This window comes from Lissotriton vulgaris, chromosome 11, assembly GCF_964263255.1.
Source record: "Lissotriton vulgaris chromosome 11, aLisVul1.2, whole genome shotgun sequence".
NCBI lineage: Eukaryota > Metazoa > Chordata > Amphibia > Caudata > Salamandridae > Lissotriton > Lissotriton vulgaris.
The window spans coordinates 543,155,958-543,181,902 of NC_141699.1; the positions used below are offsets into that span (position 1 = coordinate 543,155,958).

The window sequence follows — 25,945 nt, forward strand, 5'->3', positions numbered from 1 at the left end:
GTACCACATGGTTTTGATGATCTCCTGTCTGCTAAATATCTTTCGAGATGAGACCCTTCTGCCACTTATTGTCGGAGTAAACTGTGTCAGTTAAGGGGTCTGAAATTAAGTGGGGCTGGATGCATATGAGAAAGTCAGAGTGAGAACGTTGAAAATCAAAGGATTCTTTCCACTCACAGAACCAGGCTAGTCGCTTTTCGGAGTGTGCAATTATTGAGAAGGTGTTCAGGCAATAGAATAGAGTCTTACCCACATTCGTGTAGTCTATGGTCGAGGTATCTTTAAAAGTGTGTAATGCGTTAGGAGGAGGACCCTCGAGCCGTAGGGGAGTCAAGTTATGTGCGTTTAGACAGTCTGTCTTTTTAATAGTGTAGGGGACCGTGGGCTTGGATTCATTGTCTGTTAAATGGCTGTCCAATTTGGGTATGTTGAAACTCCCTACTTCATTGGTTGAAATTTACATAAGAAGTTCTCAAGAGCCTCGATGAAGTCTAGTACTATGAATATCTTGGCAGATCCATGCAAATTTAGATAGACATTAATTAGGAGAAAGGGACTAGAACAACCATGTTAACGATATCCACCAAATGTGTTTGCTTGAAGCATGGAACATCCTGGACCGAGTTTGGTTGATGTGACCTTTAGTTCTGTCGAAATATAGATAGACAGGCCTCCGGAGAGTCTACCAAAGTGTTTCTCTTTTGGAGGCTGGTTGTTGAACCTCGTAGTACCCTGCTAACTGAATCGGTGCTAAAGCCCTGGTTTCCTGTAAGCATAATACGTCTCCAGATTTTAGGAAGTTGAGTGGCTCTTGTTGGTTAAGGATGTGCTTTAGACTTGCAACGTTCAAGGATATTAAAGTGAGCTTTTGTCGTGCTCCACTTGAGGCATTGTAACGCGGTCTAAGAATAGTTTGTAGATTTAGTCCCCATTGTGGAAGAAATCAAACTCCAATCGTCGTGATTCAGGACTGTTGTAAAGAAATTATATGCTTGCCTTTTTGGTTACTGTCAAGCTTAATGGAAATCTGAGAAGCATATTGAGATGTCAGATTAGTTGTGTTACCCACTCCTTTCAGGATACTAGAAGCTGGTGAATTTCCGACTGTAGGTGCCATTCTGGGGAGCAGGATGTATGGGTATTTCTCGGGTCTATTGTTCTTAGTTCAAAGAAACACTACGCAAATACAAACTTTTTGCTAACCCCAGGTTATTATGGTTGGTTCTAAGTTGGAAAGGAGGAGCAGTGTTTCAAATTATAGCCTGGTAATGTCCTCAGATGTTATTTGCATTAGGGACAGAATATGTTGCAGGAGGCAGAGGGTGTTGGCCTCTTCAATATATTGTTGTTGCCCCTTGATTTGTTCTGTGGGGAGAATATAGCATTAAGAGCAGTGTGTTGAGCGTCCCTGCTTGCGCTGTCTACTCCCAACTGAGAGACCATCCCCGCATCTGATTGGGAAACTGGTACGTGTGTGTATAGGGCGTTTCAAGAGTTACAGTTGAGTGGTTACTGATTTTAGGCCCTGGTGAGAGGGCAATATCTGTTGTGTAATGTGGCCTTGTATTGAACAAGTCCTGCGGGTCACTCGTAATCTGGGCGTGGCAAGAGTTATGCTCAGGTGAAGATAGATGAGGAGGGCTAAATTGCCTATGATGGGTTCCACTTTGTATGCTTGCATTTTTGAGGTGCTGCAAGGTGTTTTGTCCTGAATTTCTACTTCATTTGTTGGAAGACCTTTAACAGTTGGATGTCTTTGGGGTCATTGGGATTCTCGCTCGATTGTGGCTGTTGAGAATGGGAATATGCTATTCTTAGTGAAGGTCACTTGGTCTTCGATGTCATTGAAAACGTTGTTCACTGTTGGTGTGGCGTTATGACGTGGCACGTTTGTTGTACCTTCAATCCTGTAAGGAATGTAGGTTTCTAGGCATCCTTGAAGCCTGGCTGACTTACAGTGTCTTTTGCTGTTGTGTTCCTGCTGGGGTGTTCCTTGTCATTGTGTCTCTCCATGTTTGCGCTTGCTGCTTCTCAGGAAATATTGGGAAGAGTTTGTGCTGTTCAGATACTTTAGTAGTGCCCCCTGTGTTTGCTGTTGGGGTCGTGTGCCAACCCGTCAGTCTAGTGGTCTTAGTCTGATGGACATCTTTTCCTGATACCGCCTCATACCTGATGTTGCTTTACCTGGTGGACACAACTCTTCTCCACCAGAACATTATTTGAGAGACGTTTCCAGACTGATTCCTTTTTATTAAGCAGTGAAAATGCAGACACTGATAACAATAGGGGTTCTTGGCTCACCTAAGACTCTTCCCTACGGAACCTCGCAAAATCTCTGGGTTGCAGTCTGTGAACAGCATCTAAATATTCATAAGTAAACACTGCCTGTTTGAGGTATAAAATGAGTGATTCATATACTGGCTTGGTTGCACACATGAAGGCTGCCCATCAAGTATTATGCTTCGGGATGCAAAAGGACAGAGTTCGACATTTTGTCCCACATTAGGTAAACTAAGTTTTGGTCCCAAAATTGATTCACAAACGAACGCTGGGACTAATACTTCAACATGTGATCTTTCATTAACTGAGATTTTTATAATGTGTGAACATGATCCGAAAGTATCATAGCACTGTACAGTGTAAGACAAGCATGCAGATAAGAAACAGCAGAGATGAATGGGTAGGTTTCAATTAAAACATGTAGGTTTCAATTTTTACGGGTAGGTTACAACGTAAATGGAGATTTACAAGTAAGTTATGATTGCGCCCCCCAGCAGATATATTTGCTCTCAGCCAATTGGAGCCAAGCAACCAAATCAGCCATTTGACCAATGAATCCTTGAATTCCATCTCAATGAGCCCTCAGCAGCCCGGCTAAAACCATGGACACTTCAGCTCTCATCGAGATAACTGGTGGTAGGAAAACTACCATAGTACTATGGGTCCATATAACTCATGACTTGTCAGCAGTTGCCACTGTTTTAAGATGGTGCTCGTGAAAACACTGGGGGTTCCGCAGCACTAAGGAAGGACCGCCACATGCACTGGCACTCGATTGCGAATGCGATCTGACTTCAGCAAGCACAGATCATTCATTTGAAAGGGTGGTTCCGCTGTGCTCGAGGAACTGACAGCTCTAGTGATTTGGGCCTACTTACCAGGTCTTAGGGTACATCTCCCATGCATTATGCCTACTGAGGGCTGACTGAGTGTAAAGATGCTAAATTACTTGGGACTGACACACGTTGCAGGAAGAATTCTCTACACTTCAAGCTAATGTATATCCCACATTCTCTATGGCTTTGCCATTTTGTGGTTCTTTTGCTTTTTCTGCGCATTGGCAAAGTAAAGAAACAATGACCACAGTTGCACTCCTGAGAGACTAGAAGTTGCTATATATTCTGGGTACCCAGGCTTCTAGCCAACCCATGTAGCAGTGCCCTGCCCATACAGGTAAATAAAAGTGGCAGTGGCTCCTGCCGTACATGTTGGTTAGAGCTACAGAATACATCACTGCTGCAGTGCGGGATTATATATAGCAGGGCACACTGCTATCTAGGGCTGCCTCCATGGACCAAGACCACAAATAGTTCAAGGAAATGATGAACCTTACTAAAAACCTCTTTCTGGTTGTGGCACTCTTCTGGAGATACAGCTGATATCCTTTGTGTATATCCTTAATATCAGATGAACCCTCTCATAAGCCTATTTATTTTTGTGCAGACTGGACCAAATGATTTCCATGACCCCACCTGTAGCTACAAGTCTTGTTTAGCTGCTTTTTTATATAGCGTGAAATCGACCCAAAGGTATAAGAGTGCTTGACATGACCACCAGTTACATTACACAAGATCACATTCATTTATGAGGCACAGGGGATTAAGGGATTAAGTGATGTGCCCAGAATCACAAGATGGTGAGCTGACGTTGAGACTCAAACCTGGTTCCCCAGTTCCAAAGTCAGTAGCTCTCGCCGTAATGCCACATCCTCTCACTCTCTTGTAGTTTGGGTTCACCCCTTCCTTTGCTCTCTGTATGGAACACTGAATATGCTTGATGGCCACTGTTACAGATCTAACTTTCTCTCCTAGATTAAACTGATCCCTCGCCCTGGTGCTTCTATAGCCCTGTCTCTTTTGATGACTAGACTGACTCATGTCCATGACCCCTCTCCATCATCTCCTCCATAGTATTACTGCTCTTTTGTATTTTAGATTAAACATTAAGCCTGACATCTTCCACAGTTCTAACTGCCTTTGGTAGCATAGACCTATCCCTTTCATAGACCTGGCTCTGCTTCGCAGTGTTGACTGAACCCCCTGCCTTACTGCTCCCCACACTGCTGTCCTTCTTTTGCAATCTAGAACTGTCCACTCTTCTTCGACCCCTCCCACAGACCTGTCCACCATTGATTGCAATAAAGACTCCTCTTTCACATGACCCACCCTGGCACCCTTTAGATTGAGCCCTCTCCTTAAACCATTTCTATCACTTGCAGTTTAGACTCGCCTATTTCTGTCTTGTTTTACAGTTTTTTTCTGTTTCTCACTATCGGAACTGATCAAATTGCCTGAAATGTCCCATAGCCATGTCTCTTCCTTGTTGTATAACCAGACCCAACTCAGTGACCTTCTCTGTCCCTTGCAGTCTGGATTGACGCCTCTTCATGTAGCTGCCTTCATGGGTCACCTTCCCATCGTCAAGGTCCTGCTGCAGCGAGGAGCCTCACCCAATGTTTTCAATGTGGTAAGTAGCAGCTTTCTTTGGGCGGGTGGAATTCGGGAGCAGAGCACTTGCACTACAGTGCAAAAAAGTTGTACACTGTAGAAAATGGGGGGTTTGAGGCAAGGAAAGCATGCTATGTGAAGACAATACAGTACCCCAGGAAAATGCTGAGGTTTGTAAGATAGGGTGGAAAGGGGACGCAACTTTCTAGCGTCCAACAATGGTCGCATAGAAGGCATATGATGCGCCCATTGTCCGGCATCCTGGTGAAAGGGGAAACATGCAATTGAGAAAGGGAATGTAATCAGTCCCAAATTGTCAGTCAGCCTACAGTGTGGAGAAAGTCCAATACTCCAGGTCATCAAGGGAGAAGGGCAAGTGGTATCAAGTGGACATGGTGAGTTATAGGAGAAAAGAAATGTGAAACAGAAAATTAGTGCTTTCAATACATTTTCTGCATTCATAAAATGTTATTTTTTCAGTACTTTGCTATTCTGTTGCTTTGTGATTGTCCTCCTGATACTTCTCATGCTCTGTACTGTAAGAAGTTATTGTTCTTTTGGATTGTACATGCTGTTCTATAAGATCTGATGGTTTTGCTGTTTCCTATGTTTTGTAATGTATGTTGTAATGCGTATTTCCTTTTAATCTCTGCTGTAATTGGTTGTGTGGGTAGTTTTGTTTGCTGTATACAGTAGGGTTTGAGTGTTATCTTGTTGTGAAGCCTGAGAATTGTAAAGTAGGACTGTTTAGTTGTGCTGTATGTTAGGTCCATACTGTTCAGTGTGTTGGTCTTGTTGTTTCACTCTACCATAGGTTGTGTGTTCTGTTGTATTGCGGTTACTATCTAGTAAAGTCTGATACTTAGTGATAAACCTAAACCCTTTCCTATACAGTTTTATTTTACTTTTATTTATGACACTCTCTACTGTAGGGCATTATTGTTCTGTTCTCCATCCTGGGAACCTGTTAATGTTCATGTGAGAAAGTGTATAAAGAATGGTGCCCCTTGACTATGATTTAAACAAAAACTTATACGAATATCGCTTGTTTCTTAGTCATGCGATTAAATCTGCATACATTGATTCAAGCAAAACAATGGGAGAGATATATTCAAAAGTGGACAATACCCAAAAGTTTAACAAATTTAGCTTATGGAAAAAACAATAGATTATAACCACACTGTGGATGCTTGTTGTATCAAAATTCACATATTTATTTACAGTTTAATAAAACAGTTTTAAACGGCGCAAAAGACTATCAAGAGTATAGTCAGTGAAGAAGGAAAAAAGGGTGCTCTAGTGATTCAGAGGAAAAAATGGAAAATAGACAATTGTAGTATGCTGTTATAATATTTACATAACACAAAGCAGGAAAGCCTCCGCTATCATATGGGCCTTTCCCCTGTAAATGTCAATTAGGGGGGAACAAAATTAAACTGAGAGGGGTACAGGCATACAAATTGGTGAGCGTCGACGTTTCGACCCTAGTGCTCTTGGGATATTTAGGACCTTGGCTGCGGGTCTTCTTCAGGACAATGGTGATGGAAAGGGGGCGAGCAGGGGAAGGAAACCTTGGCCGTGATCCAACAATTGGTCTGGATTAAACACCCGTGATGCTGTTCAAGTTTGGACCTCCGTCCGCGCTTCTAGGGGGTGGGTCACCTAGTGTCTTGTCGGTGGTCAGAGGATGCAATTTAACTTTCAGTCAGGCTGATATTCTCAATGGGGCCGCTGATGGTGAATGGTAGCGGGATCCTACCGGTGCCCCCTCGGGCATTCCGGTGGTGGTGGTGTTCTAAGATACCAGCGTAGCCTCTATAGTTTGATTTAATGAGGCCGCCCTTCAATTTCTGTAAGGATTACTATCAGGTACTCGAGTTACCTCTGAGAATTCTAGGTCGGGCCGGGTACCGCAGGACAGCTTCTACCGGTGTTTGATCGGTAAGAAAGTGACTCTTTTGCATGGTTAGTACCCCACCTTTTGCCTGGTTTTGATGTGGTTTTGAATGTAGTGCACACGGTCCCTGCCAACCATGTGCCCTGTGCCAGGGCTTCTTCCCAAAAAGAAACTCCCAATTTGTACATCTGCCCCCTAGTATGGCCCTACTAAATGGTACCTTGGGTATCTAGGGCCTGAGAGCTGAAGAGGGTCCCTTGGGACCTCCCTGACTGGGACTATGCCTCTGCTTTTGCAGCCTGAATGCTCCTGTGAGGGAAAAAACAACAAAGTCGACATGGCACCCGGCTTGGGTGCCATGCCAACTAGCACTGCCTGGCAGCATAGGTAAGTCACCCCTCTACCAGGCCTCACAGATCTAAGACAGGGTGCACTATACTACAGGTGAGGACATATCTGCCTGAGCATCTGCACATCCTTACAATATTGGGCACCACTTCCTGATATTGTAAGTGCCAGTGAAGCTATTAAGAGTACATGGGTTGGGAACCCGCATTCCACAGCATCATGATGGCTTCACTGAACACAGGAGTGTTTGGTTCCAAACTACTCCTTTCAATAAACCCACACTGATGCCAGTGTGGGGTTTATTGAACCGTGTAGCCAGAGGGCACTTTAGAGATGCCCCCTGAACCCTTACCAACCGTGGAGAAGTGTGGCTCAGGGGTTAGAGGTGGCAGGCCCGGAAGCTGAGATCGGCCCTGGACCAGGGTTCAAATCCCCGCCTCGGCGGGTCTTGGGCTAAAAAAGTTCCACGGACTCGATAATTCTCGTTCCGGTGCCTTCTCGACTCACGGGTTCACACTCTGCGACTCTGGGCAATAGCTTGCTTAATCTCCACAACAGCCCCTTGCGGCGGGATGCCTGGCTTTCACCTTGTGGATACCCTGCCGGGGTTATCTCACAGGGGAATACCAGGACGGGTTCCCTAAGCAAGAGCTTAGATACAGACCTCGGTCAGTGATTTGCGCTATATATAAATACTTGTACTTTACATGTACAAATACTTGTACATGGTGTGGTCTTTGACTAGCTGTAGGGAGCTAGCCACCACCAGACATGTTTCTAAAACCCTGGATAAACAACCCCTGCTCTCTGCGACCAGATAAAATGCACAACCTGGGCAGAGGTGTCATGCCTCCTCCCCCAGGATGAGCCAGTGCTTAAAGAGGGGAAGCTTCAAGGGCTTGCCGCTTTTGTAATGCGACCATCCAACCTCTGCTGCTAGCAGCAGATGGCAGCGCCTGGTTTAGACCCCCACCTTGGACGTGAAAACAAGCAGGAAAATTATGCCCACCTCTGCCCACCTCTGCCAACCTCATCCGTAAGGCGGGGGAAGCGAGGCAAAGCTCACTTTTCAGTCACCTCAATCTTGAAGATGGAGGGATCACTCCAAACAGGGCTAGGCCTATGCCCCCTCCCACAGGAGGGTGGCATAATAGAGGGTGTAATCACCCCATTTGAGGTTGCCATTGGTCCTACTGCTACTCCTCTAAAACACCTCCTTGATTTAGTAATTTGGTGGCTCCCCCAGACCTGGCCCTCAGAACTGCGACAACCTAAGAAGAAAGGAGACACCCTGCAGCAGAAGACTGAAGACGACAACTGCCTTGCCCCCGCCCGACCCGCCTGTCTCCTGCTTTTACGAAACCTGCGGCCTGTCTTGCCCAGCGACCTCCAAAACCCCTGGGAGGTCTATGGCCTTCAATAAAGACTCAGATCTCCTGAGGACAGCAGACCTGTCCAGAAGAAACCGAATCGAAAGACTCGAATCATGCAGATCCGCGACCCCAGCCCACTCTGCACCCGACGCCCATGGCCTGAGTCTGAGTGGCTCACCTGTGCCGTGAAGTCTCTCTGACTATCCTGACCTTGTGCCTAGCATTGGCTGACCTCTCCTGCCCTCCATGACAGCGCCTGCAGTGTGAATCCAGAGGCTCCCCCTGACAGCGACTAGCTCCGGTAAAAAGATTCCAACGTCCAAAGGCACCCCGGCTCCCGAAGCCCCTGAACCTCGGTGACCTGAACCAACAGTGTCCCTAAAACCCCCTACATCCCAACTTACCTCTGCTGTTGCTAGTCTTCCTCTTGCAACCTCCAGTGCCACACCACCAGTCTCTTTACCGTCAGGAAAATCCTCATTGAGAAGTTTTGGGCGCCCAACGTCGAACATGCACCCTGCACCCAGCCGACCCTGTGCCGCTGGTGGTGTAGGTTTGGTGCTGCTCTGTGCCCCTCCCCCTGTGCTTAACGTAACTCCCAAAGCTTGGTCCCTACAACCGATCTTCTTACCTACAAGCAGTGTGGCTCCAAGTGCCCCCCTGTCTCCTTTGGAAAGCATTGGGTTGAACTCCGATTTTGACCTCTGAACCAGGCCAATCCTGTTCCGCTGGTGGTGCAGTTTTGGTACTTACCTGAGCCTGGCCCTTGCTGAATTTTGGCCCTGAAGACTGAATCTTTAAGTTCAATACTCACCTGTTCATCCACAATATTGTTTTCCCCCAGGATAACATTGGATAGTCTGAAAAAGCTTCTAAGTGTCGATTTTTAGTCAAAAGTATTTTTAATTGAAAACCTACTTACCCTATTACAAAGACCTGTGTCTTAAATGAAAGGACAAACAAAGTATAATTTTATAAAAATTGTTCTGGATCTCCTTGAGTTGTGTGTCCATTATTGATCATGTGTGTGCAATAAATGTCTTACACTCTTCTGTGTTAGGCCTAAGGCTGCTCGCCCACACTACCACTCATAGATCACTTTGGGTTTTGCATTGAGCCCTGTACACTCTTGGGGAACCCCTGGTCTCTGTGCACGGTATTACCACCTAGTGACAGTATCATATAGAGAGCCAACTTCCTACAATTCAGAAACTCGGAATACCTGCTCCTGTGAGCAGGATTCCAGAAACAAATTATTTGAAAAAGAAAATTATGTTCCACGTCTTAACAATATAAATGTGGCTGTCTAAAGACAAGGATAATTGGATTTTATGCAACTATAATCAAAATTTAAAATAGACGTCAAATGTGGTTAAAAATACATTTGTGGGCCACTTACACCAAATCTATACTTTTTGGGCCTCAGACAACAAAACCTGAGGTGTGTGTCCAAATCAGATAAAATAGTGCTATGGAATTGCTTTGTGTGTGTGTCGGGGGGCTTGTGGGGGGAGAGGGTAAGCTAGCAATAGATTTTTTGTGGAATAAACACTCCCCTTCAATTTGTTTTTATTGGTATAGCGGATTGTAAGTAATGTTAAAGGGGAACACCTGAGCTTTGATGGGACATGGACATCACTAGTGGACTTCCTCCCAAAAGGTCACCCAAACACAGTGTACCCCCCCCCCTCCGCCCCGGCCCCCCCAAATTAAAATCTTTGCAACTTTTTACTTACAGACAGGAAACAGGATCCATTTTATTGTCACGCATTGGGCTTTAAACCCATGGTGATTGTGGTCAGAATGGGGGAACAGGGTGGGGGCCTCTAAAATTTGTTATCCCTATATGTGGACAATGCATTATTTGATTTGAGACATCTCAGAGATTCTGTATCTACATTTCTGGCATGGCTGGAGACAATCTGCTCAATAGCAGGGTTCAGGTCTACAAACTGAAGACCTTCCTATTCCTGCTGAGGATGCTGGCGGGTTTCCTGGAGGAGCCGTTGCCAGAGTTGGGGTTCAGGTGGGAAATAGGTAGGGTCAGATACTCGGGCATACATGTAACGACAGCAGCTGACCGACAATATGAATGCAGGATGGAAAAGATAATAGAGGAACTGCAATAGTCAATACAATTTTGTAATACACTGCCATTATCGATCACGGGGACATCCATTGCCTACCGCCACTTTCACAAAATTATACATAATGCTAAGCTCAATAGTTTGGGAATGTAAACGCATCAGAGTGGGCTTAGCTCCACTGAAAAGAGATCAAGTTGAGGGTGAAGTGGGGCTTCCAGATCTAGAGCTTTACTTTTATGCATGACAGATGCAACACACAGCCAAGTGGGTTATACATGACAACAACTGGGAGACGAAACTACTGAAGAGGACGCGCTGTGACACTTCATTGTTGGAGCTGCTCAAGAAAGGAGGAAATATTTCCAATAAGTACCATATATAATACATCAAATGGGCAGGTTCTGGAAACACATAGTCAAGAGGGTTCTGAGGCACATTCATTCTTCCCATGACTTAGACATATGAGCACTCCAGCCTTTTCAACATATAGCTAGAGACATGTCTGTAGCTCACTGGCGGTGGGAGGATGTCATATGCTGGGTGATCTACACCTGGGAATGGTCTTTATAACTTTTCAAAAAGTGCACAAAGCCTTCAGAGTGAGTCCCGGACCATTTTTCCAATTTGCTAAACTAGCCAGTACAGCTAGAGAGATATGGACAACTTTCCAGATATACCTCCTGTTACGACCATACTTGATGCCATATTGTGGAGTGGTGCGGGACGACCGTTTGTGACCCTGGTATATATACGCTTTGAAGACAGACAGGTACAAACCTTAATATAGGGGACAAAATAGATGGGAATGGGACATTGGAGAACAACTCACAGACACACAGGAAAACAGCATTTAGCTTGGAATGTGAGGTTTTATGTAATGCATGATTCAAACTGCTGCATTTTAATTATCTCCACCAAACATATTTCGCTATGGCACAGCAGAATTTTTCCGGGCAGGACAGCCGTCTGCCCGAGGTGTAGAGAGTTTGGTGTATCTTTTTACCATCTCGAATGGACCTGTTACAGAGATGCAGATTTTTGGAGATGTGACTGGGAGATTATGTGGGGGCCACTGGAGTCTGATTTGAGCTCTCTCTTGATAGCTGCTTATTTGCGGTTATCACTAGACCAAAAAATTAAAAAATGCTGTATACATTTTTGCTAATGGTGTTAATGTTGGCGAAGAGGCCATTGGGTGGTTGGACATACAATGCCCTAGTGTGAAGGCAAGATTGAAAGATACCATGAAGAGTTCATTAGCCAAAGACGTCCATTTTAAAGTGTCCGGCAGAGATGACTGGTCAGCAGAGGACTTGGAAACTTGGGGGATGACAGGGACACAATGAATGCATTATGGACCATCAGGAGTCCCAGCGAGAACTCCTCATCCCAGGCCCCATCTCTTGAGTCCAACGAATTAAGTACAGTAAAAGACTAGGGGTTCTATGGTGGCATCCTTTCTTGAGGGAACACCCCAGGTAAACCATCAATGATGAGAAACTGGTAATGATCACATATTGTTGGAGTACATTAGCAGTGCTCATGATTGTGCGTACATCGTATTATTCTTACTGTGAAACTGCATTTTGTCAATGGGATAACTGTGTAATGTTACCTGAGTGGACATCAATGATGTTTGTTGTATTTGTGTGATTAAAAACAAAATGTAAGTATTTAAAAAAAACTATATTTAATGAATGTTAGTAAAAATCAAAGAAAGTCAAAGGTGGTCAAAGTATTCTTTTCAAATAATTGTATTGTTCTGATTGAGAGCTTGGAAAAACTGCTCAAGAAGAATATAAGCCAAAGGCCATTGGAAAATGTAATAGACTGCTTTTAAAATCAATAGTGCAACCACGTTTACAGGGCTTGGAAGCCATTCATGTGCCCTCGTCCACTATGCAGATGCTACTAGAATGGATTGTAGGATGCAGTGTCCCTAATTTTAACCTACACTTTTGTTTGTCTCAGATTGAAGTTGTTTGATATTATCCCTCTGCATCCAACACTTATTGTCCCTCTGCATCCTACACTGTCAGTTTGTAATGGTCCAGTTTGATCTCACACTTTATCCAGGTATTGTCTTTTAACATTGTTAACTGTTGTTTCTGCCTGTTGTTGTCCTGTTGTAATCGACATGACATTTGGTTAGGGCATGACTGTCCTGCCATTTCCTGCATAATGTTTGACTAGGGTACGATTGTACTGTTGTATCCTGCACTCAGAAAGACTATTGTGTGGTTGTTCTATTACATTCTGCACTGTTTTTATTGTGAATACAGAAGGTGGAGACCCCCCTGCACATGGCGGCCAGATCTGGACACACTGATGTTGCAACATTTTTACTGCAAAATAAGGCTAAAGTGAATGCCAAGGCCAAGGTATGTCATCCATAGTTATCTCTTTGATGAGCGAAACTGGGTAACTGCAAGGAAAAAGGCTGGAAGAGAGAAAGAGGGAGTGTGAGAGCGGAATAGTGCGTGACTGCCTGTGTTGCATGATTGTGTTTATTTATTTATTTATTATTACGTTTTTATTGAAATGCAGAACATAGTACATACAGTGCAAATGACCAAGTTACAGTATCTGTGTCAGTAACATATTCGTCTCAACTGTGCAGAGCAAACCTTGTAAGTAATTCATTGCCCCCTTTGAATTTGCAAACATCTCCCTCTGGGGTGGAGGGGGTATTATACAGTAATCTAGTTATACGGCTTTTAGCAAATGCAACCCTTCCATTTATGCAAGCAATTTTAGATCGGTAGTTCCTTGTCTTCTTTGGGTTTTCCCTCTGCCTCCCTGTTTCCTTTCCCACCAAGTACTGCTGAAACAGACCCCATAAGCTCTTAGGACGACTCTGCGGAGGCAGCAGTTTGTTGTACAGTTCCGATTGCATATTACAGTAGATCATATTACTGGACTAATCAGAGATAGTAGAAATCGGGCCCCTCGCCCACTTAATAGCAATTCTACATTTAGCAAGCAATAGCCCTATATCGATTAATCTTCGCACATCTTTGGGCAGTTTGCCTGTATATCCCAGAAAAGCAATCAGTAGGTTTATCGTGGGTACCAAACCACAAATCTCACTCAATGACTGAAAGATTTGCCCCCAGTACTTGGCTATATGCGGGCACATCCAAGCCAAGTGTAGGAAACCTACAGGGTCCACTCCACACCATTCACAAGCAGCCGAATCGTGCAACCCATATCTAAGGAGCCTCTCAGGTGTTAAAAGACTCTTTGGAGAACTTTAAAACGGATTAATCTATGTCTACCATTCAGTGAAATTTTTTGGTAATCTCACAGCAATATCCCCACACCCTATCCTCTAGTGCCACTCCTAGATCTGCTTGCCATTCTATTCTAGCTTTCAAATAGTGATGCCACCTGTCATCTTGCATTATAGTGTCTATGATGAAGACCATCTTTCTGAGAGATTTGCAAACTATAATATGGATGAGAGCCCTCAGCTCAGGAGGCTCCGCCAATTCAGCACCCTACACCTCACCCAGCCCATGCCGCATTCTGAAAGTGTACCAACTGTGTGGGATGCCCATCTGCTACAGTCAATTCGTCCCAGCTGCGGGCCTTACCCTCTGCAAACAAATCTTCAATATTGGAAATCACTAATTTGGCAAGAGCCAGGACCACCCCTTTCTCTCGCTTTATTGGCCTCCAATTGAACCACTTTTTTAGGGTCAATGGGGAATATAGAATAGTTACTGCCTGCCTTTTCAACAGGTTGTGCCAGGCGTATACCACAGAGTTTATAGAGTCCTTGACCCCAGTCCTTCTCATCAAAACTCGAACCAACATAACAGGCAATTGCTCCGGCGCTGCAGCAACTTTTTCTATAAATAAATACGGAGGACACATTTCCTCATGCAGCCAGTGGTAGGCATGGAAGCTCTGGGCTGCCCTGAAGTAGAGCTCCAGATCCAGGGCACCAAGACCCCCATGGAGAACAGGAGTGTCAAGACATTCCAACTGACCCTCGGCGGATTCCCAGCCCAGACTAGTCTAATGAGAAGCGCGTGAATTGTCTTAAAAATATGCATAGGCAATACGATGGGTATGTTTAAAAAGAGGAACAGAAATCTGGGCAGCACTACCTTTTTTATGAGGGATATACGTCCCAGTATCGACAGAGGAAGCCAAATCCATCTTTCAACATCATCTTCTAATCTGGAGATGAGTCTGCCAAAATTGTCCATAATCACCAAGGCAGAATCCGTGTGGACCCGGACTCCAACCTATTGCTTCGGTTGACCACTGCTGAGGATAGCCCAGCTCAATTGGTATCATTGCAGGAGTTAAAGGAAATATTGTTGATTTTGCCCAGTTAATTTTTAAGCCTGATCTATCACCCTATCTTACCACCTCGTCAAGAATTGGGGAGAGATTGACTTTGGGGTCCCTGACATACAACAGCGTGTCATCCGTGTATGCCGACACAATGAGATTATATTCAGGGAATCTGATCCCTCTGTGGCTATGGTATTCCCTAAGCGCAGGCGAGCGGCTCGGCTACTGAGGCATAAAGTAAAGGGGATAAGGGACATCTCTGTCATGTACCCCGCAATATTTTGACAGGGGATGTGACGGTCTGAAAGACAAGCATTCATCCGCCGGTTTACCAGGCTTTGGGATAGTTACTATAAGCGTTTCTCTCATGGAAGTTGGCATCATCACTTCCTCACCCATCTGTTCGAAAATCATGCACCAGTGTGGAATTAGGAGATCTTTAAATTCCTTATAAAATGCCACGGTGAGACTGTCGGATCCGGGGGCACTCCCCGATCTCATCGAGCTCAATGCTACTGATATCTCTTGCGTGTCTAGTGGCCTCATAAGGTATCGATAGAAAAATATATAAGGAGGCCCCCTATTGGTAGTTGTATGGGACCAGGGGGAAATTGGTGAGAAAATACGGGGTGTCCCTCTCTTACAGGCCTGAGAACCTGTTATACAGTGGAGGTACTCTTTGTCCCTCTGTGTATTGTAAGATCTAAAGAGACCCAGGGTCAATCTTTCTTGTTGGGTTTACGACAAAAGGCAGCAAACAACTGATGTGTAACACATGCACAAAACATGAATAGGTGTAGCAGATATGTTCGTAATTGTAACAATGTCTATTATAGACACAGAGTGACAGTAATATAGACTAATAGAAATAAGTTTTGATAAAAAGGTGTACACATTTATTGTTATTCCATACAGTCTGAATCATTTGATGATATTAAAAACAACGATGTAAGCAAACATAGAGGTAATCATTCAACATATTATACAGTTCATCCTAATTAAAACAAGAATCACAGGTTTAGTCGACGCAGCGTTTTGGTTTTTCTTTATAAGACACCTTCTTCAGGAACGATTCTAAATTTTTTAAAAAAACACAAGATTACCCACTGCTATCTGTTTGTACACAAATCGCATTTTACAAGTTAGTCTATCTTTGTTTACATTTCACTCTATGTTAACACATCACTCCGTATTTACATATCTTCTGCACAAATTATTCTTGAGTACTATTATAGATCAATACATTGTGGCTTTGTACCGTTAAGAAACCATTAAGAAAGTCCTAATCATATGAAAGATATGAAACATCAGTAGTTGTTGCCTTTGTCTATTGTTCTATTCTCATCCTCTTAAAAAGTGCGTAGTTTCAGAGGCTATAACATACTTGTTATCCTAAATTATTGCAGGAACCCATCTATGATTAGATGGATCTCTGCAAGAATTAATTTATTGAAATTTCGAATTCACATGTTAAGGATCTAGGGGCCGGAAAAGTCACCTACCTTAAGACAAGTCGTTATTTATGAACCCACTTAAATTTTAGTGGTATAGTGCGCCCCAGTCTTGTACGATCTGTTGGCCTCTGATGCGTTTTTTGCTGGAAATATCTATATATTCAGAAAACAAGATATTGGTATTGTATTATTTGTTGTACCCTCCTTATTATTAGGACATGGGTAATCATTATGACTCTAAATACCTTGGTTAGTTAAATTAATGGCCTTCCACACTGTGCGAGGGAGCCACCTTAGTATGTAGGATATGAAGCTTCCTTATGGAAATGGGAAAAGGATTTTAATAATGGATCTCAAGAACTGATAGTCGCGGTTTCTATTTGTCTTCCATTTTGTAGTGATAACACTCACCTATTCTGGTAAGGGCAAGCCGCTGCAGTCGATGGCGCCTAAATCGATATCGGCACAGAGAGGTTCAGGGGATGGCCTCCCGTCCTGTTTGTTTTGCCCACTGCAATCTGGGAACAAATTTTATAAAGAATGTATTTAATTTTGGGATGTTGTCTATGTTGGTTCCCACACTACTCTTTGTTAATTTAGGTTATTTAAGTTAATTGGATATTCAAGCTGAAATGGTTGTCCGTGATATTTTTTGAAAGACGGTCCCACAACCGGAAAATGTTTCCCAATCCTAGACTGAGAGCGCGCTATGCCTGCCACTAGCCCACTTTGATCTACCATGGAGCGAGTTACATAGTGAAACTTATTTATTGATGGGCTTTTATATACATTGGTACCCAAATTTCACATTGTTAATTCTAGTATTTTAAATTTTAGAAGTTTAAGCTACTTCGTCGCTTATAATATTTACAGCTTGGTCACTTAGCCAGAGATGTCTCCCATTGTTTAATTGAGAGACCGCTATTCTTGCCACTTATCTCTATAGCGCCTTTGATTAAGCATACCTTTGTGTATATTTTCGGCGTCCCTGCTCCTACTCGTCACAGCGTCGCCGGTTCCGTCTTCAATTTGATAAAAGATTAGACAACTACACTGTTCTTACCGGCTACCTTATATAAGGGAATTTCTAATTGGTACTTCTTTATCCGCACTTTGATTGGAAGTGTGTTGACCAATCCCGAGTGGGTTACCATGGTGATATAACGCGATTTGGGCCTGTTCCGTGTTCTTTACTGGCTTGCCTTGTTGTTGATAGTTTTATCTGCTTCCTGATTGGGCGCGGGTTGGCCCATCGGAGTGACGTTACTATGGAGATTTAACGCGCTTTTAGTCGCGCTTCTAGTCATACCTTGATTGTTTCTTAATTAAGAACAATGCTCACTGGAAATCCAGGGCATCTGTACATATTCTATGTAGTCTGCAATAGCTGTCTCATCCGTGGGAACTTTCTTAATGTATAGGGTGCACGTTCATTTATATGTGCATGTGTGTTTGTCAGCAGAAATATTCGAATTTCCCTTTTCAGAGCACAATATGTGAGAAATGCATTGTGAAAAAGAAGTGTGTGTGTGTGTGTGTGAGTGTGTGTTCATGTGCAAATGCAAAGCAGTGATGTATGTGAAAAGGGGGTAACACGTTGTTACATGAACTGGAAGTATGAAGGGCCCTGACAATCATTGGTGCAGCAGTGGCACTAGGGCCAAAAGAGAGAAGGACCCACTTCACTTAAAATATGGCCACACAGTATGCATGCCCTTTCTGTCTGTTTCAAAGATTGGCCTTGGGGAGGCACGGCCTCAAAGTGTGTTTGTTTTCAACCCTCTTGAAGTGATGAAGAGGTCTGGTCAGTGTGACTGAGGGATAAGAGGTGAATGATGAATAATGATGGATGAATAATGATGGCTGAATAAAAAGATGTTGGATGTTTATTAAGGGATGGTGGCTTAGTCATGAAGGATAACAAATGATGAATGATGAGCAATGGATGAACAATGATGAATGGTGGATGAACGATGATGGATAATGCTTGAGGGATGACAAAGGAGAGTTGTTGGATGAGGGATGGTGCACAAGGCATAATGGATGAGGCATGAAAGATGTGAGACACTGGCTAATGGATGAGGGATGATGGGTGAAGAAAGATAGATAAAACTGATGGGTGAGGAATGGTGGATACCGGATGATGGATGCTGGATGAGGAAGCACAAATTATGGATGATAGATGAGGAATGGTGTCTGAGGTATGAGAAGTGATTGATGAGGAATTATGGATGGGGATGGGATAGGACGAATGAGGGATGAAAAGAAATGAGTGAACATGATGGGTGAGAAGTGAGGAATGGGTAGTGAGGAATGAGGAAATAAAAGGGAGGAATGAGGACTGAAGAATTAGGAAAAGAATGACCTAAAATGGGAGTTGTTCAGTAGATGGAAAATCGGGTAACTCAACAGGTTGTGGCCCTTGGGATGGATCACGTATCAGTGGGCATATAGCATAACAACAGGAAAGAGGCTGCCAGCAGAAGTCAGAGTCTGACCATAAGATGGAGTAACAGGTAGTGTAAAAGAAAACTGACAGTGAGAGAGAGCTTGCTCGCGATGATGGGACTGAGAGACATATGGTTGAAGAAATACATGGCGGGCAGAGAGATCTTTTGGGGAACTGTAGTCTGATGGTGGTTTCAAAGGCTGATTGGGAGAAGAAAAGGCTTATGGTGTGGCTAAGATACTGGTGGTTGAATGGAGAGGCCGGTGGTGTACAAAGAGCCAACGGTGATGATGGAACCAAGAGTGGACAGACTAATGGTGGGACAGAGACTGATTGTGGTGTGGAGAAACCAAAGGTAGGCTCAAGAGGTTTAAGTTGCGAAAGAGAGATGTTAGAGCAATGAGATGGAAGTGGAAGCATAGACTTATCACAGATCAGTATTGGAATGGCTAATGGTGGGCCAGAAACACTGAAGGCGGTACATATAGGCTATAGATGGGCTTTTCTTTAATTGTTTATGCATAGTTTAAATACCAATATAAACACTCCATTTAATATACATATCATCTGACAGTAATGTTAAACACATGTAAAACGCTAAATACTATATGGTTATGTATAAAATATGTTTAATAGATGCTACAAAAGACTCGTTCTGTTAACATCTTCATTGCCATTTCAGATAACAACGAATCCAACAACAAATGTGATAATTCACCAAGGTAGTCCTAATCACACACAATTTACATCCTTCAAGATTTTCCTAAGCAGGCGTACAGGGGAATGAATTGCTCACTGGCATGCAGCAAGTGACAACCCAAAGTTATATGCTCCACACTTTCAAACTGAGCCTGACACTCACAACATTATCTTTTTTAACTATTGTCTACCATGCACCACATACCACAGAAATATATGCATGCCTAATCTATCCAACATGTATATTCTCCTGGATTTTATGCAACAACTTTAACCTTTACAGAACTATGATTATGTTCCTTGGCGTGGCCTATGTAACAAGATTTCTCTAGCAAAGAGTGTGGCCATGCATTCATCCCTACTTCGTCCAATACTACTGTTGATGGGATTCAGCGTTGCTCCTCCTGTGGGATACCATTGTGAGTCCTTTCTTCTACTTTAGAACTCATTTAATATGTAGCCACGCTACAGAGTGGCACCTCATAACAGCATCTAGGGCCACTTTTAATTTGGTGCCCAGCCTTTTTTTTTGTTCCAGACCGACACTGCACCTTGTCACATGGAGATGTGCCTCTGGATTGAACTTAGTCTACATTTCCAGCCGAAATCCCATGTATGTCCTTGGTGAAATACCTTCATGAATGCACCTTTCCATCAAATGCTTCAGCAACACTTTTCCAAGGTTTTTCAGGGTGGGAAATCCATTAAGAAAAATCGAGAATTAGGCAGTCAATTATGCACTTATTAAGTACTGTGGAGGCCCATCTCATTATATTTGCCATTTCTTTTGACTTTTTAAAAGATTATAGAGGATAAGCTGCATAGCAAATATATCAACCGATTTGCAAACATTTTGTCGCTGACAAAGAATGAATATACTCATTCTATGCAAGCAGCATGCCTAATGTCTGTAATTGCTGCAGTAGCCTGTGTACAATATATTCCTTTAGACACCACCATCTAAAATAGTTAAATAAATAAATTAAGTTTATTGTAGTAATCAAAGATTACAATAAAAGACCATAAAAAATAAAATTACACATGCGATCAACACTTCATTTAGTACATAGCCTGATAAGTACAGTGATCGTACAATTAATAACTGATTAAAACAAACTCGCACATGCAAATTGCTTATTTTATACAGTTTGATTAAGATAAGAGTAAGCATAATCTACAATGTCATGAGTTTACTGGTGAAAGAGTTTGTTTCCTTAATAAAACAGCATTTTCCAGGCTCATTAATCATCCTTACTTTGGCTTCTGTAAAAGCTGGCCATTCATTTTTCTTCCAGAGGTCTAGCAGTTTTGGAAAGGGTCAGATAATCTGACCAATGCTTTTGAGCTTATTCTACATCCTTTAATGCCAGTGAAACGAGTGTTCCGTGCTCTTTCGAACTGAAGCAATGGAATATACATAAATCTGAAACTGAAGTATTTTCTTTGTAATGGGGCCTCCAGGTTAGAATTGATATACAGTTGCTTTAATTTGAAGTAAGAGTCAAATATCAATTTGTTATTTTTAGACCTCAAAATTGGCGACAAATCTTCATTACAGAGAGTTTTCCTTAATTCGTTTTTACACAAGTTCCTAGTCATTTTGGCAACATCAGCCAGTTGTGATCGTTTTAGTACTTTAATCACTTTATCAATGTTGAGAGGTCCAGCCCTATTTTCCTACAGTGTCTGCATTTTAACTCTTTCAGTATTAAACAGTGTCATCTATTTGTACTAGCAGTACTGCAATCACAGATATCATTAATGTTAGCAGTAATTTTGATGGACAAATAATGATTTTAAATGTAATTTGAGGCATAATTTACTGTGAGGTGTAGTTACACATAGGTCAAGCAGAGATCTGATGTTTTGCATGTAAATTGTGTTCAAATCCAATATTATCTTATCACGAAAGACGCATAGAGAATGAAGGAATTATTTGTATTTTTAAATGCTCATAGAACCACCTTTCACTCTTCCTCCATAAGCCTTGGTTCACCTTTTAACAGATTTAGTCACTAGATTATACCATTTTTTTGCTTCTTCGTAATGATATACTGAGATTAAGTTCCCGTTTTATCAATGATTATTCCCAAATACTTGTAACTGTTTACTTTTTCAATTGTTACATCGCCAAAAACCCATGTTCTTTGCTTACATTGATTCCCAAAACACATTACTTTAGTTTTTGAACAGGTTACTGTAAGGCAATTTAGTAGGCAGTATTCGTGTATCTCATTAATTGATATTGAATGCCTTCAGGTGTCATTGAAAATATTACCAAGTTATCTGCATAAGTCAGACGGGTAATGGTTGCTTCCCTAGTTTCTGCCAAAGACGTTCTGTTGCGTCAAGGTACTCATATCTGACATATACAAGGAAAACCAAAAGGGTGCCGGAATACAGTCCTGTTTTAGACCATTCCGAGTTGGAATCTTTGGTGATAAAGTGTTATGATTAGATAGATCATTTAGCAGCCATGTCTCCTTATGTAATGCAATTATGAAATCGAAGAGTGAATGATCAATTCCCCAGGTTTGCAGTTTGTTCCACAGGCGATTTTGTTTTCGCTTAAGCGAACGCAATGCTATCATCTATAAGGCAGAACGGTAAAATAAGGTGTGTGTCCATTGGTTTGTGGGCTAATAAGGTCAAGGCTGTACTATTATCCAATGTCGAACAGCCTGACTGGAAGCAGTTTAATTTTATAGTTACATTTTTTTTCCATTTTCCCATGTTTCAAGCTTGCATAATAAATATTTTACGAAGATCTTACAATCACAGTCCAGATGCAATAAGTCAATCGTTTTTGGGGAAGTTTTTCACCCCATTTAAGTATTGGCTGTATAATCGATCCTTTCTGCTGTCGAAGTATAATACTGGAAGTCAGCTACTGCGTAAATGGGAACCCACTCTAAACAACTTCATTTGAGACCAGGGAGAAGAGGGGAGAAAACCCTTTATCATAAGGACTAAATCCCTATTGGGTTCAAAAAGCAATGATATCAATTCAATGGCAGTAACATTTATAATTTGATTATCATTGTTTATTTCATTTCTTTCTACATTTTATAAAATATAATTTTTTCATCTTTAAAACTTTTTTATAGTAAAGTGTGTACATTAGAATAAAAGGTCAATCCTGTTATTACAGCAGATACAAACAACACATATAAATGATTATATTATTCAACAAAGAACACACCCCTGGATAAAACACAAAAGTACAACAATTACACAAAACTCATTCAAACTCGCACTTTATGTTACTGCTTGTCGTTTTCTCAGGCGCCGAGTGATCCCCTTGGGGATGATTTGTGCGCATTACAAATGACACAAATAAAATTGAGACACCTGTGAAAATAATGAAGACTGATTAATTGAGGTATCTGGGTTAGAATGGTGCTAATAGCACCCATGGCTGCCAGTACTGTGTATGCTGGGGGGTATTTCGTCTGATGATAAGATGAAAGTTTGACAGAAGACATCCGCTTGTGGTAAAGGAGAAGAATTATGTTCCTGAATGGGTTGAAAGTCCTTTCCAGAGAGATCATCTGATTCCAAGAGCGAAACTGAGTTGTCAAATGAGCTTCTGATTAGTTGAGATGTTATACTCTGTATCAATTTTCTTTAGCCCTATTTCCTCTCTTCCATAGAAGGAGTTTCTGAAGGAGTCATCAGCTAGTGACATTTGGTCATGCAGAATGATATTTATTTCTTCTGTGGTTGCAATGCGAGACGTCAACTCAGTGTTTTGCCTAAAGGAGTTATCGGAGGATTTAATATGTGTTTTACTATAATTGACCATACTTGGCAGTATTGTGGAGCTCAGACTTATGTAGTTGTCCTACTGGCGTAAAAACTCCCGGAATAAAGGTTGCTTAGTTAACAACTTTAGCATTTGTTTTGAATTGTTAGCTATTTGATCTGCATTTGGTTGATGTTCAATGCACCTTGTCTTGAGCTGTTGTGACTAGGATTGATCTTAGCTCTCCTTTAGAAATGACAAGAGAAGGAGAATGGGAAGGATAATCTTTTTCTATGTCTAACGTAATGGTTGTCTTTGCTGGATGTCTTTGTGAAGAGTTTTTTATTTTGCCCATGTGTCTATACCCCCAAAATAGACCAGTCAATAAGCAATGTTATTAACTATAATATAAATATAATAACATTTTAATTGATGGTTGGTCAAGGATTGAATGATTGAACTCTGCTGTATTAAGTGACTTATAATAAGTGACTTGAAATTAATTGCCTGCTGACTCAAGTTACTAGGGGTTGATAAAGACCAGTTGGCTAATTTATATAAATGTCTTGGTAATGTCGTGGTAAATTCTACGTTGGTAATCCGCTCCGAGAGGCAATATTGGCAATATAGATGAGAAGAAATTGCTGTATGAAACCAGATGGACTAATAGTTAGTTGAATGTAAAGACTATGCTCCACCTTTGTGCTGGTAGACAGAAAAAAGTAGCAGTGAACTGGAGCACATCCTGCGCCCCACCTCACCGCTCGATCACTCCAGGAAACCAGCACCAGCGCATGCCCTGGCCCTTAACCCCTTCCGTGCGGCCGCGATTTTCCCCGTGTGCGGCCGCCGGACGAACACGGGCGGGCCATGACGAACCCCAGCCGTCATCAGCACACGAGCACCGTAGTGCATGACGGCTGGGGTAAGTCACCAGCTTGGAAGGGGTTAGGCCTCACCATCGCAAAGGTCAATCCAAAAAATAATTGCCATCACTGTGGCACTCACCCACCTTCCAGCTACCCTGGAGATGAAGGGGTCCCAGCCCTGGGGCTTCCCTACTCAAGGAGCCTCCTGCTGCAGTTAGGAGTTAGGACCCCAAGGAAAAGTTGGTAAAGTCGTTACACAGTCCTGCCAAGTGTTACGCAACGTGTGTTAAAGTAATATATTTAAGTGCCTGGCTCCGGATCACGACACTGAAATGCATTAGGCATGCATATTAGACACTGCTTGAGGTGTGCTAACACAGCAGTTTAATTTATAGCAATTGCAAACTATCATCTAAAAGAGATGCCGGGTTGCTCGGCAGAGCCCGGGGTTGTGCAGTGAGAGGCTGCCATGGAGACCAGCATGTACTGTAGTTGTGATTGTTGGACACTTCAGTCTAGCTCTGTTCATTAATGTGGTGCAGTATTAAGCTATCAGGCCAAGTATATGGATTCTATATTGTCTGTGCCATGCCCAGTATAACACAATCTGAGTTACTGCTGGGCCCACTGTTGATAACACAAAGAAGCTCCTTTTAGGAAATGTTTTTTCAAACAAAAATTCTCATCTCTGGAATAGAGGATGTTCAAGCGGGTCATAGAAAATGAAAAAGCTGAGTCTCAGGTAACCCCACTTTTGGTCAGGATCACAGCAATTTGACAAAGCATGTACCTCTTTCACCAGCTTCCCAATTGCCTGCAAAGTTTACATGCTACACAGATCAATAGCATGTGCATGGTAACTCCTCACTCCGTATCATCTGGGCATTTTGTTTCCTGTTCCTCTGTTTCGTGTATTACCATGTCCTGTGGTATGGATTAAGATGACTGTTATGTTATGTTATGAGTTTTGTAAAGCGTCTGGTTACTCCACTCGGAGTGTCCCCGCACTAGATTATAACGAAAAAGGCGCCAAGAAACCTACCCTAAACTATCTAGTGAATTAAATTAGTCTGAAAAACCAGGTCTTGAGTTTTTTCCGAAACATGACTTCAGAAGGCTCCATTCTAAGAATGAGAGGGAGTGAATTCCATAGCTTAGCAGCCAGGAAGCTAAAGGAGCAAACTTCTATCCATGCTCTGTTTATTTTCGGGACCACAGTCAATGCAGTACCTGAGAATCTAAGACACCTGTTAGGGTGAAAGGGTTTAATCAAAGTGAATAGGTAACGGGGACCTCTCTGATTCAGGATTTTATGGCAGAAACAGTGTGCTTTGAAAGATACTGTTTCCTTAATAGGAAGCCAATGGCACTTTAAAAGAACTGAGCCAGTGGCAGAGTATCAATGGATGTTCAGATAGACCCGAGTGGCAGTGTTTTGCACCCCTTGGAGCATACTCAGCCTGCCCTTGGATGGCCCAAGTTAGAGCACATTACAGTAGTACAGTCTAGACACCAAATGAGCCTGGACTATGGTCTTCCTTGCAGATTGAGGGAGGAGCTCCAAGATCTTGCAGAGCATCTTTAAAATACCAAACAGGTACCGGCGAGAGTAGAAATCTGGCTATCAAAGGACAAGGTGGAATCAAACAAGAAGCCAAGGACTTTACCTTCGGTTTAGGAACAGGTGCCTGACAGTTCAGCAGGCTACCAGGCGGTGGACCATATTGAGGGTTGGAGGTCAATAAAGGAGTTCGCAATAAAGTGCCACACATAAGACAGGAAATGTCACTAATTTGCAGAGCACTAACATGAAAATGTCATACATATGCAAGCTCAAAACTTGGCAGCTATGGTTTCAGTACTTGAACGATGGGTGGATGGCAGCCATGGCAAGCAGCGCAGTTCGTTGATCGAGGATGGCTGTTGATGAGCGCGCAAGCATAGGCAGATCAGCAGAAGTTCATTGTGAGATTGAGAGATTTTGAATGA

General features: G+C 42.7%; 1 protein-coding gene across 10 annotated transcripts in view; it reads left to right on the forward strand.

Moving 5' to 3' along the window:
* ANK1 (ankyrin 1) overlaps positions 1 to 25,945 on the forward strand; it is a 1,037,654-nt gene that overhangs the window by 462,824 nt on the left and 548,885 nt on the right. For all 10 annotated transcript variants that reach the window (XM_086943592.1, XM_086943597.1, XM_086943588.1 and 7 more), the window contains 2 exons: positions 4,648 to 4,746; positions 12,715 to 12,813. In XM_086943592.1, coding sequence (XP_086799718.1) covers positions 4,648 to 4,746; positions 12,715 to 12,813 — 198 coding nt within the window. The remainder of the gene's footprint in view (positions 1 to 4,647; positions 4,747 to 12,714; positions 12,814 to 25,945) is intronic.